Genomic DNA, 15475 nt, shown 5'->3' with positions numbered 1-15475 from the left:
TATCTTGGCGGAAACTGGAAGAATGTATGAGTTGGGGCGGAAGATGTTCAGCCCGACATGTGGTAGAAACCCAGACACTTGGAAGGGAGATTCTGGACCAGGAGGAGTGGGAACTTGGGTGGTGTATGTGTTCTGACACCAACCGGACACATAGCACTACAGTTCTGATGCTTTCCACTGGAGTTAGCACAGACTCTACAAATTAAAAAGAGCATAGTTCCCACCAAGACTACCCTCACCTCAAATGCCAGATGCAAGTTTTGGGGGTTCTCCAGGCCACCTGCACTTCTGACTTGACTGGCTACAAATTTGGGTGTTATCACAGCCCCATCAGATTTGATCGTTTGCTAGAATGGCTCACAGAACTCAGGAAAATGCTGTATGACAAGGACAGTTTTATTACAAAGGTTGTAAGTCAGGACGACCCAAATGAAGAGCCACGTAGGGTGGAGGCTAGGAGGGTCCTGGACATGGCTCCTGTGTCTTCTCCGCATGGAATCGGGACACATCACATCACCTCCTGTTATTCTGATGTGTTCACCAGCCAGGAAGCTCCTCTGAGCTTTGGTGAACTGAGTTTTTATTGGGGTTTCACTACACAGATGTGATTGGTTGAAGCACTGACCACATGATTGAACTCCACCTCCAGCCCCTCCCCCTGTCTGGAGGCCACCCCACCCGTCTAATCACACACTTGGTTTTCTGGTGGCCAGCCCCCATCCCGAACCATCTCATGTCTTAGCATAAACTCAGGTATGTTCCAAGGGGATCATCAATAACAAAGACACTCCTAAGACTCAGGGTTTTTCAAGGATTTGGAGGGACACCGGAACAAAATTCAAAGGAAAATATCAAAGTGGGAAAAACACATGTAACATCATTGACAAAGAGTTAATATCTTTCATACAAAATGAGTATGCATGTATGTCTCCTATGAGTTAAAGATATATGTCCTTACACAAAATAAGCAAAAGATATAAATAACCTATTTAAAAAGAAATAGAAAAAATAGAAAATGTAAGGATAAAAAAGTCCAGCCTCACTCAAAACCACACCAAAAGGAAAAAAAGCAAATCAAAATGAGATAGAATTTTTAACTTATCAAATTGGCAAGGTTTTTGTTTGTTTCTGTTTTTTAATTATGTACTTAGTGTTGTCCAGGAGTGCAGACACATGGACATTCTGTTTCATGGTAGACGAGTCCTAAAATGTAGTCCTTTAATAGTATGTATCAAAAAAGCTTACCAAGGCTTTTACAGCAGTGCTGACTCTAGACATTCATCCTAAGGAAATGACCAGAGCTGTCCAAAAAAGATAAATGTTCAAGGACATCCAGCACTGGTTACTAACAATAGCAAAAAATCTGGAGAATTAAATGTTTGACACATTAGATTACTTAAAAGAATTCTTTCTTAAATAACAAGGAGGCAAGCAAGACACCTAGGGTGCAAAATTTAAAGAGGGACTCACCCTCAGGGGCTGACTCTGCCCTGGCATGGCCAAGCGCAAGAGTTCCTCTCCAATTTTGCACTCTGGGTGCTTTCCTTCCCACACCCTAGTTCTCGTGGCCACTGGAATCTAAGGACTGTGGGATCTGGGACACAGAGACGGGGTGGGGCAGGCAGCATGGATCTCAGATTCTACCCTGAGATGTGTTGGGTTCTGAGCAATCAGTAGCCTCCAGCTTCCCCTGCCAAAGGATGGGGAGGAGGGAAATTGCCGACCACGGCGCTTCTGGTGAATTTTTCATCTGCCAGAGGTGCTGTTGGGATTAAAATAAGCTATTTAATTTGCAGGGTCCAGTGCAGAGTGAAAATGCAGGGCTCCTTCTTTAAAAATTATTAAGACTTTCCAGACAGGGACAATAGAGCATTAAACAGAGAGCAGAACCTTCTGAGTGTGCAGACCTGCCTGATGGCTTGGGTTGTGTGCCCGTGAAGATGGCCTTCAATGGTGAAGGGAGAAAAGCTGGTGATGGGCAGTGGTCTGGGGTCACCGCAGGAGAGGTTCGGGGACTAGAGAAGGGGGACAAGTGTGTGTGACCCATTGGACATGTAGATGTGTTTTCCGGTGTGACCTTTGATGTGAACACATTTTGATGTGAGACCTATATTTTCTTGTTCTATTTCAGTAGACGTGCCATCAAATATTGCAAAAATTATCATCGGCCCCCTCATCTTTGTCTTTCTCTTCAGTGTTGTGATCGGAAGTATTTATCTATTCCTGAGAAAGAGGTGAGCATGGAGGTGTTCTGGTAAATGGTTAACAACCAGCTCTCTCGGGGAAAAGTATGCCTACATATAGATAGAGTTATATCTAAATTTCCTGTAGGGACTTCCCTGGTGGTGCAGTGGATAAGACTCCACGCTCCCAATGCAGGGGGCCCCGGTTCGATCCCTGGTCAGGAAACTAGATCTCACATGCCTGCTGCAACTAAGAGTTCACATGCCACAACTAAGGAGCCTGCCTGCCTCAACTAAGACCCGGCGCAATGAAATAAATAAATAAATACATATTTTAAAAATAAATTTACTGTAAATCTTACTGATCTAAAGGATGCATAGCATGCAATTTACAGATAATTATCATAATACAATATACAATACTCGCTATCATAAATTCCCTACAGCCAGTTGATCCTCACCAAACGTTTTTGTCAATTTTTTCTCCCTTGAACCTTTGTATCTATAACCAACCTATGAGTGCAACTGATGAACGGCTGTAGTTCCAAGATGAATGTTGATTGATATTTTGTTTACATTAAAGAACAAGATAAAAATTAAATAAGGCATATATGTTCATCGACAATAAGAATGACTTTTGCAGAATCAGATAATAATTTTTAAATATTGAAAGCATATTTTCTCAATTTTTGCGCCATTGGCAATGTCATGGCTACAGAGATGACACACATTTAAGCTTAATCTGCATTACTGACATTTTTGCCATCACTTCCTGGATGTACAACAGAACATAAATCAGTCTTGGTATGTAGCATTTGTCTGTTTACACCCGCTGTGAATATTCCCACCGTGGCCAATTTCAAGCTACAGACATGATGTCACTGAACGCAGAGTTGGGAAGAGCTATGCAGTCAATCACAGATATGTAGTATTTCTGCCATATGGATGCAATCATATAAATAAATAAGGTAATACAGAAGGGCTGAAGAGTGTCTAGTCCATCAAAGTAAGAGGTAGTATGATAATTGGTTTTGAATATTTGTTACCTTTGCTTTGAATATAATGTATTTAACTGTAAGCCTGTGTAATTTAATTTTAAATGGTGGTTGTATTTAACAACTGGCTTGCAAATTTCCTGAAAATTCAACAGTTGTTTCTTATAAGCTGGAATGAGATGGTTCCAGAATAGCAGTGGATGAGCAGTTTTTAGATGTTATATTGACAACCATAAATTGTAGTTTAAGAGTGAGCAGTTCCATGGTGATGCACTTAAGTAGCCATCTGATGGGCTTCTGCTAAAAAAATAAGGTCCCGGGGCTTCCCTGGTGGCACAGTGGTTGAGAGTCCGCCTGCTGATGCAGGGGGCACGGGTTCATGCCCCAGTCCAGGAAGATCCCACATGCCACGGAGCGGCTGGGCCCGTGAGCCATGGCCGCTGAGCCTGCACGTCCAGAGCCTGTGCTCCACAACGGGAGAGGCCACAACAGTGAGAGGCCCATGTACCGCAAAAAAAAAAAAAAAAGGGTCCCCCATTCTCACCCCAAACTGTATCCAGGATTACGTGCATGCTGCTAATAAGGGTGGCTGTTTGCACTGGGGAGGCTGTAACCTCCCGCTAATGACCCACAGAGTTCTGTGAGCATATCAAGATGGAATGTCTCCATTTTTCTCATCCAGGCAGCCGGATGGGCCACTGGGACCACTGTATGCTTCTTCAAACCCCGAGTACCTCAGTGCCAGTGATGGTGAGTATGATCCCCTCCCTTGTGGGTGACCAGAATCCAGCTGTTCGGTTTCCTTTGCCATCATTGTCAAGTGACAGTCAAGGGTTGATACCCTGGGGGGCTGAGAAGAGTCCTTTTGTTCAGTTGAGTCTGCAGACCTGCCCCTTGCTGCAGAAACCCTGTTACCAGGAGCAGTCAGACCCCTGCTGTCTGGCACTTGTTTGAATGGGCTGATCTAGCTGTTCTGGGACCCATGCGTGGCTTGGCTGAGAGGCCATGAGCTTGGTGCCCCAGCTGTGGGGGTATACAGCTTGGATCCTGTGCCAGAGAGAGTGCCGAGGGTCAGAGCCAGAAAGTGGTGACCAAACTGGCCATCCAGGCTCAGAGGTGGGAATCAGAAGCCAAGGTGAGAGACTGGGGATCAGGGATGAGGCAGACAAGAAGCAGGGACAAGATGGGGAAGGTGGGAGGCTGGGTGTGTACCAGGGGCACATCTGCTATTGCTGTCAGCTGACCATGGGTGTGATGCTGATGCTGATATGGCAGGATCAATGGCCATATTCCCCTGGATTGTACCAAAAGGCAGTGAGTGACCCCTGAAGAAAAGGCTTGGATGTTCCTTCAGATGTGAAGGCAGCTGTTGCACTACAAGTTTCTAAAATGCTTCATGCAGCAAATTCAAAAAGCGACTTTCAAGGCATGAACACCATTGCCTGGCAGGATGCTGCCTTGGGGTACAGGGATGGTGTTTTTAAGGGTACCTGGGATTTGTTTTAAATAAGTCTGGTAAGACATGCAGACCTGCAAGTGACTATCATGAGGAAAAAGTTTAGACTCACAGAGTCCGGAGAAACAGGAGGCAGGGCCACATGGGGAAGCACCAGGGTCGGCCAGGAGGCAGAGGGAGTGAGGGAAAAACGTGGGCAAGAGGCTTTATTGTCTTTTCCATGAGAAAGGAGAGGTCAGGCAGGGTAAGACATAGGATGAGCTAGTTTGAACTGTTTCAGCAGGGTCTGGGGCATAGGGGCTGTCCTTGGTTGTCTGCAAACTGGCCCTGGGGTGATCAGGGCAGGGGGATAGTGGCCCAGAGTGTGAGAGCCTGATCACCGATGGGGTTGGGGTGTAGGCTGTGGATTGGTTGGCTTGCATATGAAAAGTGGACTTACAGGCACGTCATTTACTGTCTGTAGGAATTGGCCACCCCTGGGATGGGCAGTCCTGGCAGGCTCAGCAAGACCTCAAAGCATCAGAATAGAGAAGCTAGACAAGGAGTTTATTACAAGTGGGAATATACACAGAGCCAGGAGCAGGAGTGGATGAATGTTAATCCAGAGCCTCCTCTGCCTGTTTGAGAATGGCATTGTTAATCATATCAGAGATGGGGAAGCTGAACCTCAGGACCACTTCTCCACCCTACTGTCCTGCTTCCTTCCGGGGATGCAGCAATGGCTGAGAGCACAGGGGTACTAAGTGAAAGCTAGAAATTGGGGCTCATGGGTCTTTAAGGCCAGAAAGTTCTGGGCCAAGGAATACGCACAGGGAAAGGTCCAAGCTCAGAACCCTGAGGGGCCCCCCAGTGAGCATCTGTGAGTTCATCTGGGTGCAGAACGCTTGTCTGATCCAATGTCCTTGAAAGAGCCATTGGTGACCATATCGTGTTGCTCAGACTGCTGTGATCAGACTGGGTGGCTTAGTAAACAATTTGATTTCTTCACAGTCCTGGAGGCTGGAAGTCTGAGATCAAGGGGTCAGCAGGGTTGGTTTCTCCTGAGGCCTCTCTCCTTGACTTGTAGACAGCCATCTTCTCCCTGTGTCCTCACATGGTCTTCCCTCTGTGTGTGTCTGTGTCCTGATCTCCTCTTCAAGGACACCAGTCAGACTGGATTAGGGCCACCCTAATGACTTCATTTTACCTTGATCACCTCTGTAAAGACTCCATCTCCAAATACAGTCACATTCTGAGATACCAGGGTTAGGATGTCAACATATAAATTTGCTAAGGACACAATTCAGCCCATAACAGGTGCAGAGGAGGGCAGAAAACCTCTTGGCTTTTCTTATGAGGACTTTGTGTATTTGTCTGCAGATTATTTGCTGTGTAACAAACCCCCCAAACTTAGTGGCTTAAAACAAATCACCATTTGGTGGGTTCGCCACCTGGGCAGTGCTTGGCTGGGCGGTTCTTCTGTTCTCACTTATGTGGCTGCATCCCATCTGCAGATCCACTGGCACTGGGTGGTCTTGGGTGAGCTCACTCACCTGTCAGATAGGGTCATCCCCTATCCCCTTGGTACTTTGCAGAAATAACAGGCTCAGATGGGAATTAGCATCCTTTGGTAACAGGGCTCTGAAATCAGACAGAAAGGATGGGGATGCAGGCTCAGCTCAGCATTTACTGGCCAGAACCCTGGACTCTTTCCCCAGTCTCTGCCTGTCCTGTTCCTGGCTCTGTGCCCACTGCCCGGCACAGGGTCTGGATCACAGGAGTGACTTAGTGAACGTTTGGGAGGGGGAGCTCAGGTGGGAGATGGCCAGGGACCCCTGAGGGATCCTCCAAGGGTGCTGTGTAGATAAGTGAGGTGTAGTGTTTCCCTGCTCTGTGTACGTGCCGGATGAGTGGGAGGTGCCTCGAGAGAAGATCACGCTCCTGCGAGAACTGGGGCAGGGCTCCTTCGGCATGGTGTATGAGGGCAACGCCAGGGACATTGTCAAGGGCGAGGCGGAGACCCGAGTGGCGGTGAAGACGGTCAACGAGTCTGCCAGCCTGCGAGAGCGGATCGAATTTCTCAACGAGGCCTCGGTCATGAAGGGCTTCACCTGCCACCACGTGGTGAGTCCCGAGTTGGCTCCAGGAGCAGAAAAAGTCTTCCTGTAATACCTATCCTTCCTCCTATTGCATAGAGCGGTGAGGATGCTGGGTGTGGACCTCCTGCCCAGCCCCGACTCTGCTGAATATCCAAAATAAAGCTGACCCTTCCCTTCTCATTTCTCAAATCCCATCCTCTCCCACCTCACTCAGAGCAATACCCTTTTCACTGTACCATTGCTTTCCAGAATCTTCCATCTCTTCCCTCTTCCTGGCTCCTTTGTAACCTTTAAACACAGTGGTCCACCCCTTCCCTGCTCCCGCAAGTCAGCACAGACTCTCCCTGCCTTTCTGCTCCCACCATGGTCTCTTAATTTCTCCTTGAGCCTGTGTCCTTTCATCCTTGCCCCACGCATATTCAAGGAGCACCTGCTCTGTACTGAGCTCCATTCTCCTCTCTGGGATGCAGCAGATGTCTGCCCTCCTGGAGCTCTCAATCCCACGAGTGGAGACAGAATCTAAACCCAGTAGATTAATAATGTTGTCCACAAGGAGGTGATGCTATGGCAACAGGGGAGAGGAAGGCAGAGTTGGGGAACTGGGAATGCAGCAGTGGCGAAGGTATATTTGAGCAAAGACTTCAGAGTGTAGGGACTGAGCCGTGTGGACAGCTCAGCTGAGGGGACAGTCAGCTCAGGCGAGGGAACCAGAGGGTCAGGCAGTGGGAACAGCTATGCAAAGGCCTGGAAGTGGGCCTTTGTGTTCAGAGATATGAGGGTTTGCCTTGACATTTGCCTTGCTGTGTGGGGGCAGGTCTGTCTGCTTCCCCCCTCCCACCAGACTGTGAGTTCTGAATTCTCCCACTCCCCAACCCAACAAGACATTGACCTTGGTGTTTCAGCCAGGCAGACCAGGGCTTTCCACAGTCCACTCAGGAGCAGGGTGCTGTGTGTGATGTAGGTACCAGACAGGGAGACCGGGTGAGTGGACATCTTCCCACAGACACTCATCCAAGAACTGCCCCCTCCGCCCCCTCCCATGCTTTTTCCACAGGTCCGCCTCCTGGGGGTGGTATCCAAAGGCCAGCCGACGCTGGTGGTGATGGAGTTGATGGCTCATGGGGACTTGAAGAGCTACCTCCGTTCCCTGCGGCCTGAGGCCGAGGTGAGCTGCCTCCATCCAGGTACCCGGTGGGGTGCCCGCTCCCGGCCTCGGGCACTGGTGTCGCTGAACACGACCCCATGTTTCGACTTTAGAATAACCCCGGCCGCCCTCCCCCTACCCTGCAAGAGATGATTCAGATGGCTGCAGAGATCGCCGACGGGATGGCATACCTGAACGCCAAGAAGTTTGTACACCGGGACCTCGCAGCTCGAAACTGCATGGTCGCCCACGATTTTACCGTCAAAATTGGAGGTGCGTCTGGCTTTCTGCTTTGAAATGTATGGGCCAGGCCTTCTGATTTCAGGAGGAGTTGTCTGATAGCAAGTGCTTCAGTCTTTTCTAATATTGGAAAGGGGCAGGGTTTGGACGGGGACCTAGTCCTCATGCTGTAATTTAATTGCATTTGTTCATTAATTCACTCATTCACTTCTTTAAGCAGTGTTTGTGCCAGCCGCTGCAGGAGGTGTTACAGGGGCAAGGTTGAAGGAGTCGCCGTGATTTTTCTGCTCTTGTGCAGCTTGCAGTTATTATTTGCAGCTTGCAATTTTTATCTGCACCATCCAGCACAGCAGCCACTGACCACTGTGTTTAATGTAAATTCAGTAAAATAAAATAAAATTTAGTAAAATAAAATAAAATAAATTAAATTCAGTAAACTGATTTAAACTAATTTAAATTTAGTAAAATAAAATATATTCAGTAAAATAAAATAATTCAGTAAAATAAAATAATTAAAATGTAGTAAACTAATTTAAATTAGTTTAAATTCAGTAAAATAAAATGAAATTAATTCAGTAAACTAAAATGAAATTAAGTAAAAATAAATAAAATAATTTAAATTCAGTAAACTAATTTAGATTAATTTAAATTCAGTAAAATAATTTAAATTAATTTTTTAACATCTTTATTGGAGCATAATTGCTTTATAATGGTGTGTTAGTTTCTGCTGTATAACAATGTGAATCAGCTATACATATACATATATCCCCATATCTCCTCCCTCTTGCGTCTCCCTCCCACCCTCCCTATCCCACCCCTCTAGGTGGTCACAAAGCACCGAGCTGATCTCCCTGTGCTATGCGGCTGCTTCTCACTAGCTATCTATTTTACATTTGGTAGTGTATGTATGTCCATGCCACTCTCTCACTTCGTCCCAGCTTACCCTTCCCCGCCCCCCACCCCCGGGTCCTCAAGTCCATTCTTTTTTTTTTTTTTTTTTTTTTTTTTTTTGTGGTACGCGGGCCTCTCACTGTTGTGGCCTCTCCCGTTGCGGAGCACAGGCTCCGGACGCGCAGGCTCAGCAGCCATGGCTCACGGGCCCAGCCGCTCCGCGGCATATGGGATCCTCCCAGACCGGGGCACGAACCCGTATCCCCTGCATCGGCAGGCGGACTCTCAACCACTGCGCCACCAGGGAGGCCCCTCAAGTCCATTCTTTACGTCTGCATCTTTATTCCTTTCCTGCCCCTAGGTTCTTCAGAGCAATTTTTTCTTTTTAGATTCCATACATAGTAAAGTAAAATGAAATTAATTAAGTAAAATAAATAAATAAATAAATTCAGTAAAGTAAAATAAAATAACTAAAATTCAGTGAACTAATTTACATTAATTTAAATTCAGTAAAATAAAATAAAATAAATTCAGTAAAATAAAATCAAATATTAAGTCCATCAGTCGAACTGGGAACCTTGAACAATATTGGACAGTGCGGTATAGACCACGTTCATCATCACAGAAAGTTCTACTGGGCAGAGCTGTTCTAGATGAACAGTAAAATAGTTGACATGTAAATAAGATGATGGAGACTGGGAAGAGAGCGCTGAAGGAAGTAAAGAGTTCAGTTCCATGATGGAGAGGAAAGGCCTCTCTCTCCATAAGGAGGCGACATTTTAACCAAGACTTGCAGGGTTAGAAGTTGACCTGAGAGATGGCGTCTCAGGGGGAGCTACAGCACGTGCAGAGGCTGTGAGGTTGGAAGGATGGCTGATGTGGTGTGAATAAGGTGAACGGAGAGGGGAGCAGGGCAGTGTGAGATGTGAGGTTGAGGAGAGAAGCCGGAGCCAGGCTGGGAAGGTCCTTGTCGGTCATGGTGAGTCATCTCGATGTTATCCTACGTAGCCAGTGTGAAGCAGGAAGTGACATGATCCTATTTATGTAGCTTCTCTTGGGCAGTGGGCTGTCAGGGTCAGGATGGAGGGAGGGTCCTGCAGGTGAGAGATGGTGGCGGGCCTGGGGGCGTCCAGGGCTGTGGAGAGGAACAGACTAGAGAGGGATGTGGAGGTCGAGGGGGCAGGACTCACCACTGTCTTTTCTGCGGGGTGTGAGGAAAGGGGGTGGCTAAGGGAAGACCCAGCACCAGGTTTCTGGCTGGGCAGCTGGGTGGGTGGTGGGACCAGATCCAGTGGCGAACAGTAGGTTTGTTGCAGAGCATGAAAAGTTTGGTTTGGGATGCCTGTGAGGTATGGGTTGGAAGGAAGCATTGCTGAGGGTGAGATTCCCAAGCTCCAGGTCAGAACATCACTTCTTTGCTACTTGGTGGTTCTTTTTCTTTCCCTTTAAATGGTGGCCCATCCTCTCCCTCCACATCCCCATGAGTACCCTCAGAATCCATTCTCACTGGATTTGGCTGTGACCCAGGTGAGCACACACCTGAGGCAGGTGAGCTCACACCTGGGGCAGGTGCCTTCATCTGAGGGCTCTACCAGGGGTGGGACAGAGAAGATGGCAGACAGCTGGCCACAGGCTGAAGGCTAAGAGCATGTGAACTACTGTTTGTTGTCAGACTTTGGAATGACCAGAGACATCTACGAAACGGATTACTACCGGAAAGGGGGAAAGGGTCTGCTCCCCGTGCGGTGGATGGCACCCGAATCGCTGAAGGACGGGGTCTTTACCACTTCTTCGGACATGTGGTGAGTCATGTGTGGGTTGGTGGACAGAACACTGCACTTGGATTCCAGGTTGCTCTGCTAGTATGACCAGTGTGAGAGGGGTCACTTGAAAACTGCCTTCCTCAGGGCTTCTCCATCTAGAAAAAGAAGGGATGGCATGTCTGGGGACCCTTGCACAGCTACTGTGACATTCGAATGGACACTAATTTTATAGGCATTTCTGAGCTGCAGCATGAATTGTTTAGTGAACTGGCCAACCAGGTTCTAGTAAACCAAGAAGGGGTGTGTGTGTGTGTTGTGTGTATTTTAACGGCTTCTTTGTTACTATTCCCGACTGTCATTGGCAGGTCCTTTGGTGTGGTCCTTTGGGAAATTACCAGCTTGGCAGAACAGCCTTACCAAGGCCTGTCAAACGAGCAGGTGTTAAAATTTGTCATGGATGGAGGGTATCTGGATCAACCCGACAATTGTCCAGAGAGAGTGTAAGTGTAGAAATGGGGTACAGTGTGTGAGGTGCTCATTCAAAAGTCTTTGCCCTTTTGCCTGGATACTCATGTTTGGGTATTGTATGTCTACATGTCTTTGTGTTTGCAGATTTTTTCTTTGCATGCACATTTGTGTTTGTATTCCATTTATGATGTCTCTATGTGTGCTTGTGCTTGCCTGCTGCATCTTTGCGTGCACACTCGTGTTTGCATATTGTGTCTACATACATGCTTATGTTTGTGTATTATATCTTTAGATGTATGCTCTATTGCATTTCATATTTTTGGAAGGTTGTATAGGAAATTGCACAGCAGTAACTTTGGGAAGGAAACTGGGGAGCTGGAGTGGAGGCTTAGGTTTAACTATCTATTCTTTTTACACTTAACATTTTTGTCAGGAATATAATACAATGGTATATGTCAATTATATCTCATTAAAAGTGGAAAAAAGAAATCGCTGAGCATAAACACTAAAAAAAAAAATTGTCAGGGGTATGTATGACATATTCCCCTCCCAATATTTGTCTTAAATTTTTGTTGTAGGAACAACTGTACAACACAAACACCAAATGCACATCATTAAACACTTACCAAATTATCCAGTGTCATAATAGTCCAATAAATGTAAAGTAAAATAAAGAAAGTACTATATTCCTAAACTAGCAATAGAAGGAAGGAAGAAAGGAAGGAACAGAAGGAGGGAGGGAGGGAGGGAGGAAAGAAGGGAGAGTTTTAATATTCAATTCTATCAATGGTATGGTTAGATAATCTTTCTTATCACCCTGTTGTCATAGCTACTTACAGCAATGTTATTTAAATCTCAAAAAAAAATGATCAAAACATCCAACAATATGAGAATTGCCAAGTAAATTGATAAAATAATATGAAACAGAAATTGACATTTCAGATGATACTTATGATATATTTTATAACTCAGTGGATTAGCTTATGTTAAAATAAGTGTAATAAATGTGTGTAAATTACATTTCCAAATGTATCCAGATAGAAAAGACAAGAGGTTATATCTGAAGGAGAGTTGTGTGCGAGCTGTATTTTCTCCATATTTTGGGGTGTTTTCTAACTTTCTACAATAGGCATTTACTACATATAAATTCCCTTATCAGTGTTTCTTAAGAAAAAACTTTGCCCTCCTGAAAAAAAATCCATGGAGGGAGGCCATTTTGATGCTTCATCCTCAAAAGAATAAGATAGCTGTTTAGAAAACATAGTTTGAAGAAACCTCATATGCAAAAAATATATATATATATATATGAAGCAGAGTTACTTAGAAACTCTGAGTAAAATATTTTTAAACATCTCCTCATGAAGGGCCTTTCCTTGCCAAGCCAATTAGCAGCTAGGTGTAGTTCCAGGACCAGGGAACTTACATGTAGACCCTAGAGTGGGGACCTGCAAACTTTTTCTCTAAAGGGCCATAGTGTAAATATTTTCAGCTTTATGCGCTGGGTGGCTCTCTGCCTTGTAGCTGGAAGCAGCTGTGGATGATGCATAATTGGATGGGTGTGGCTGCGTACCAATAAAACTTTATTTACAAAAACACTCAGGGGGCCATATTTGGTCCAGGGCTGAAGTTTGCCAACCCCTGCCCTAGAAGAAGTTACAGTGGGGAAAGGAGGAGGTAAAATGGAAATCCCAAGCCCTCGGGGCCTGTCCTAGGTAAAGTCATAGTCTCCACCCGCCCACCACCCCCCACCCTCCAGAGAGCGGGGGTTGGGCCTGCAGGACAGCCACTCAGAACTAGCCCTCTAGGGTCAGTCCACCCAGCTGCCCTCATCAGGTGCAGGAATGTACATATAGAGTGAGGAACCGACAGAAAATAGACCCACAGACATAGAAAACAAACTTACAGTTACCAAAGGGGAAAGGGGGAGGAGGGATAAATTAGGAGGTTGGGATTAACACACATACACTACCATATATAAAATAGATAAACAACAAGGACCTACTGTATAGCACAGGGAACTATACTCAATATTTTGTAATAATCTATAAGGGAAAATAATCTTAAAAAGAATATATATATTCTTTTATATATAAAAGAATATATATATGTGTGTATATATATATATAACTGAATCACTTTGCTGTACACCTGAAACTAACACATCATTGTAAATCAACCATACTTCAATATTTTAAAAAATGATGGGGACTTCCCTGGCGGTCCAGTGGTTAGGACTCCACGCTTCCACTGCAGTGGGCACGGGTTTGATTCCTGGTCGGGGAACAAAGATCCCGCAAGCTGGGTGGCGCAGCCAAAAACATAAAAATAAATAAATAATACAAATTAAAAACTTAAAAGAAAAAAAACGATGAACCATGGTCTTCAGCATGTAGCAACGTCAGGAGAGGCCCTTCTGGATCTGGTTTGGGGAGGAGACAGCCCCCTTGACTCTCTTTATAAAACCATCTTTCAGCGCCCCTAGAATCGCTGTTTCTGCTTGACTGTCGCCTTTCCGGTGTCGGCCCTTGTCCCCGTGGGTGTGGGCCACAGGCGAGGGGTGGGGAGGGGGCCGATTGGCGGGGGGCCCCGCGCCTCACCCTCCACGTGCCCTCTGTCCTGCAGCACCGACCTGATGCGCATGTGCTGGCAGTTCAACCCCAAGATGCGGCCGACCTTCCTGGAAATTGTCGACCTGCTCAAGGACGAGCTGCACCCCAGTTTTCCCGAAGTTTCCTTCTTCCACAGCGAGGAGAACAAGGTGCCCGAGAGCGAGGAGCTGGAGATGGAATTTGAGGACATGGAGAGTGTCCCCCTGGACCGATCCTCACATGCGCAGAGGGAGGAGGCCGGCGGCCGGGATGGAGGGTCCGCACTGGGGCTAAAGAGAAACTATCAGGAACACATCCCCTACACCCACATGAACGGGGGCAAGAAAAACGGACGCATTCTGACTCTGCCCCGGTCTAATCCTTCCTAATGGCCCCTGCTCGGGGGAATGGTTCCTGTCTTCACTTTCCTCTGGTTTGAAGGCCTTCAGAAAACTCAGGATTTTCACACGACTCAGCCACAGTGTCAAATGGAGCTCAGAGATCATGACTATCCATTTCTGTTCCTCTTCTGACTTAAAACACATTGGTTTGATTGCCAATTTGACTAGTCATCTGAGAACTTAACTGTGAACCTAGATGGGAAAGGGGTTTCCACGGCTGCTGTCCTTTTGGACCACCGAGGTTTCAAGCCCGGATGTTACTTTTTTTTTTTTTTTCCTAGCAGATTGAAAGAAAGCACCTGTTTTTACAAAGTGGTTTTTTTTTTTGTTTTTTTTTTTTGTTTTTGTTTTTGCTGGTGTCTGAGCTACAGTGTAAAACATAAATCTTGTTTGTGGAACAAAAGTTAGAAAGAAAGAAAAAAACAACAACAGAACCCTGTCCTAGTAGAATTCCAAACTTTGCAGAGTGGGCTTCAGGAAAGTTTTTTTCATCCAGAAGGATTTTTTTTTTCTTCACAAAATCAGTTCCTCAAATTGACCAATAGCTGCTGCTTTTGTACTTTGGATATAGTTTTGCAGTCCTGGGGTGTGGCTCACGTGTGTACTCGTGTGTGTGCGCGTGTGTGTGTGTGTGCAAATCATGCATGCTGAGTGGCTGCTTTGGGGATCAGCCCATGAAGGTTCTGCTCTTCTGGAGTGTGTGAGCCCCTGATCCGCTCCCCCACTCCTTTCCTTCTTATCTATCGGGACACTGTGCCCTCAAGATTCTCCTTCAGTCCCAAGTTTAGCCTCAGGAGTCTTCTGTCCCTTAACTTTGGTGAAAAATATTTTCCAGGAGCCATGGGAGTCGTTTGGAGTGATAATGGATCTTTTCAAGACCAAACAAAAGCCAGGACATAAAAAAAAAAGAAAAAAAAAGAAAAAAAAAAAGAAGAACTGAGATGATGAAGAGTTTTGAGAATATATTTGTAACATATTTAATTTAAAAAAAAAATCTCCAGCATCAGCCTCATAAGTTATTGACCATTTCCCGGGGGGCGGGTAGGGCATGGGGGTTTGTCTGCCTGTGTGGGGAGGGGGACCCAGGCACCAATGGCCTCTTTCCTTGGTCTTCAAGGCATCCATTTTTCTGGGACTAAAGCCACGTTAGCTGCTAACCCTTCTGGACGTCGTGATCAGGCCACGCTGAGCATGTGGGTGATGGTGTTTGATGGATAGTTTGGTTTCTGGTAAGCTGAGCCCTGCCTTCGAACACACTTGTGGCCCTT

At 46.1% G+C, this 15475-nt stretch overlaps 1 protein-coding gene across 2 annotated transcripts in view; it reads left to right on the top strand.

The window, feature by feature from the left end:
• INSR (insulin receptor) overlaps positions 1 to 14195 on the top strand; it is a gene marked incomplete at both ends in the record, with an annotated part of 130321 nt that extends 116126 nt beyond the window's left edge. For both annotated transcript variants that reach the window (XM_079701687.1, XM_079701686.1), the window contains 8 exons: positions 2132 to 2234; positions 3861 to 3928; positions 6493 to 6737; positions 7767 to 7877; positions 7970 to 8129; positions 10660 to 10789; positions 11116 to 11250; positions 13841 to 14195. In XM_079701687.1, coding sequence (XP_079557813.1) covers positions 2132 to 2234; positions 3861 to 3928; positions 6493 to 6737; positions 7767 to 7877; positions 7970 to 8129; positions 10660 to 10789; positions 11116 to 11250; positions 13841 to 14195 — 1307 coding nt within the window. The remainder of the gene's footprint in view (positions 1 to 2131; positions 2235 to 3860; positions 3929 to 6492; positions 6738 to 7766; positions 7878 to 7969; positions 8130 to 10659; positions 10790 to 11115; positions 11251 to 13840) is intronic.
• Between the last annotated feature and the right edge of the window lie 1280 nt (positions 14196 to 15475).

This window comes from Hyperoodon ampullatus (assembly GCF_949752795.1).
Source record: "Hyperoodon ampullatus genome assembly, chromosome: 4".
Taxonomy (NCBI): Eukaryota; Metazoa; Chordata; class Mammalia; order Artiodactyla; family Ziphiidae; genus Hyperoodon; species Hyperoodon ampullatus.
Note: the sequence above shows the minus strand (reverse complement) of the source record. Positions and strands in the feature narration are given on the sequence as shown.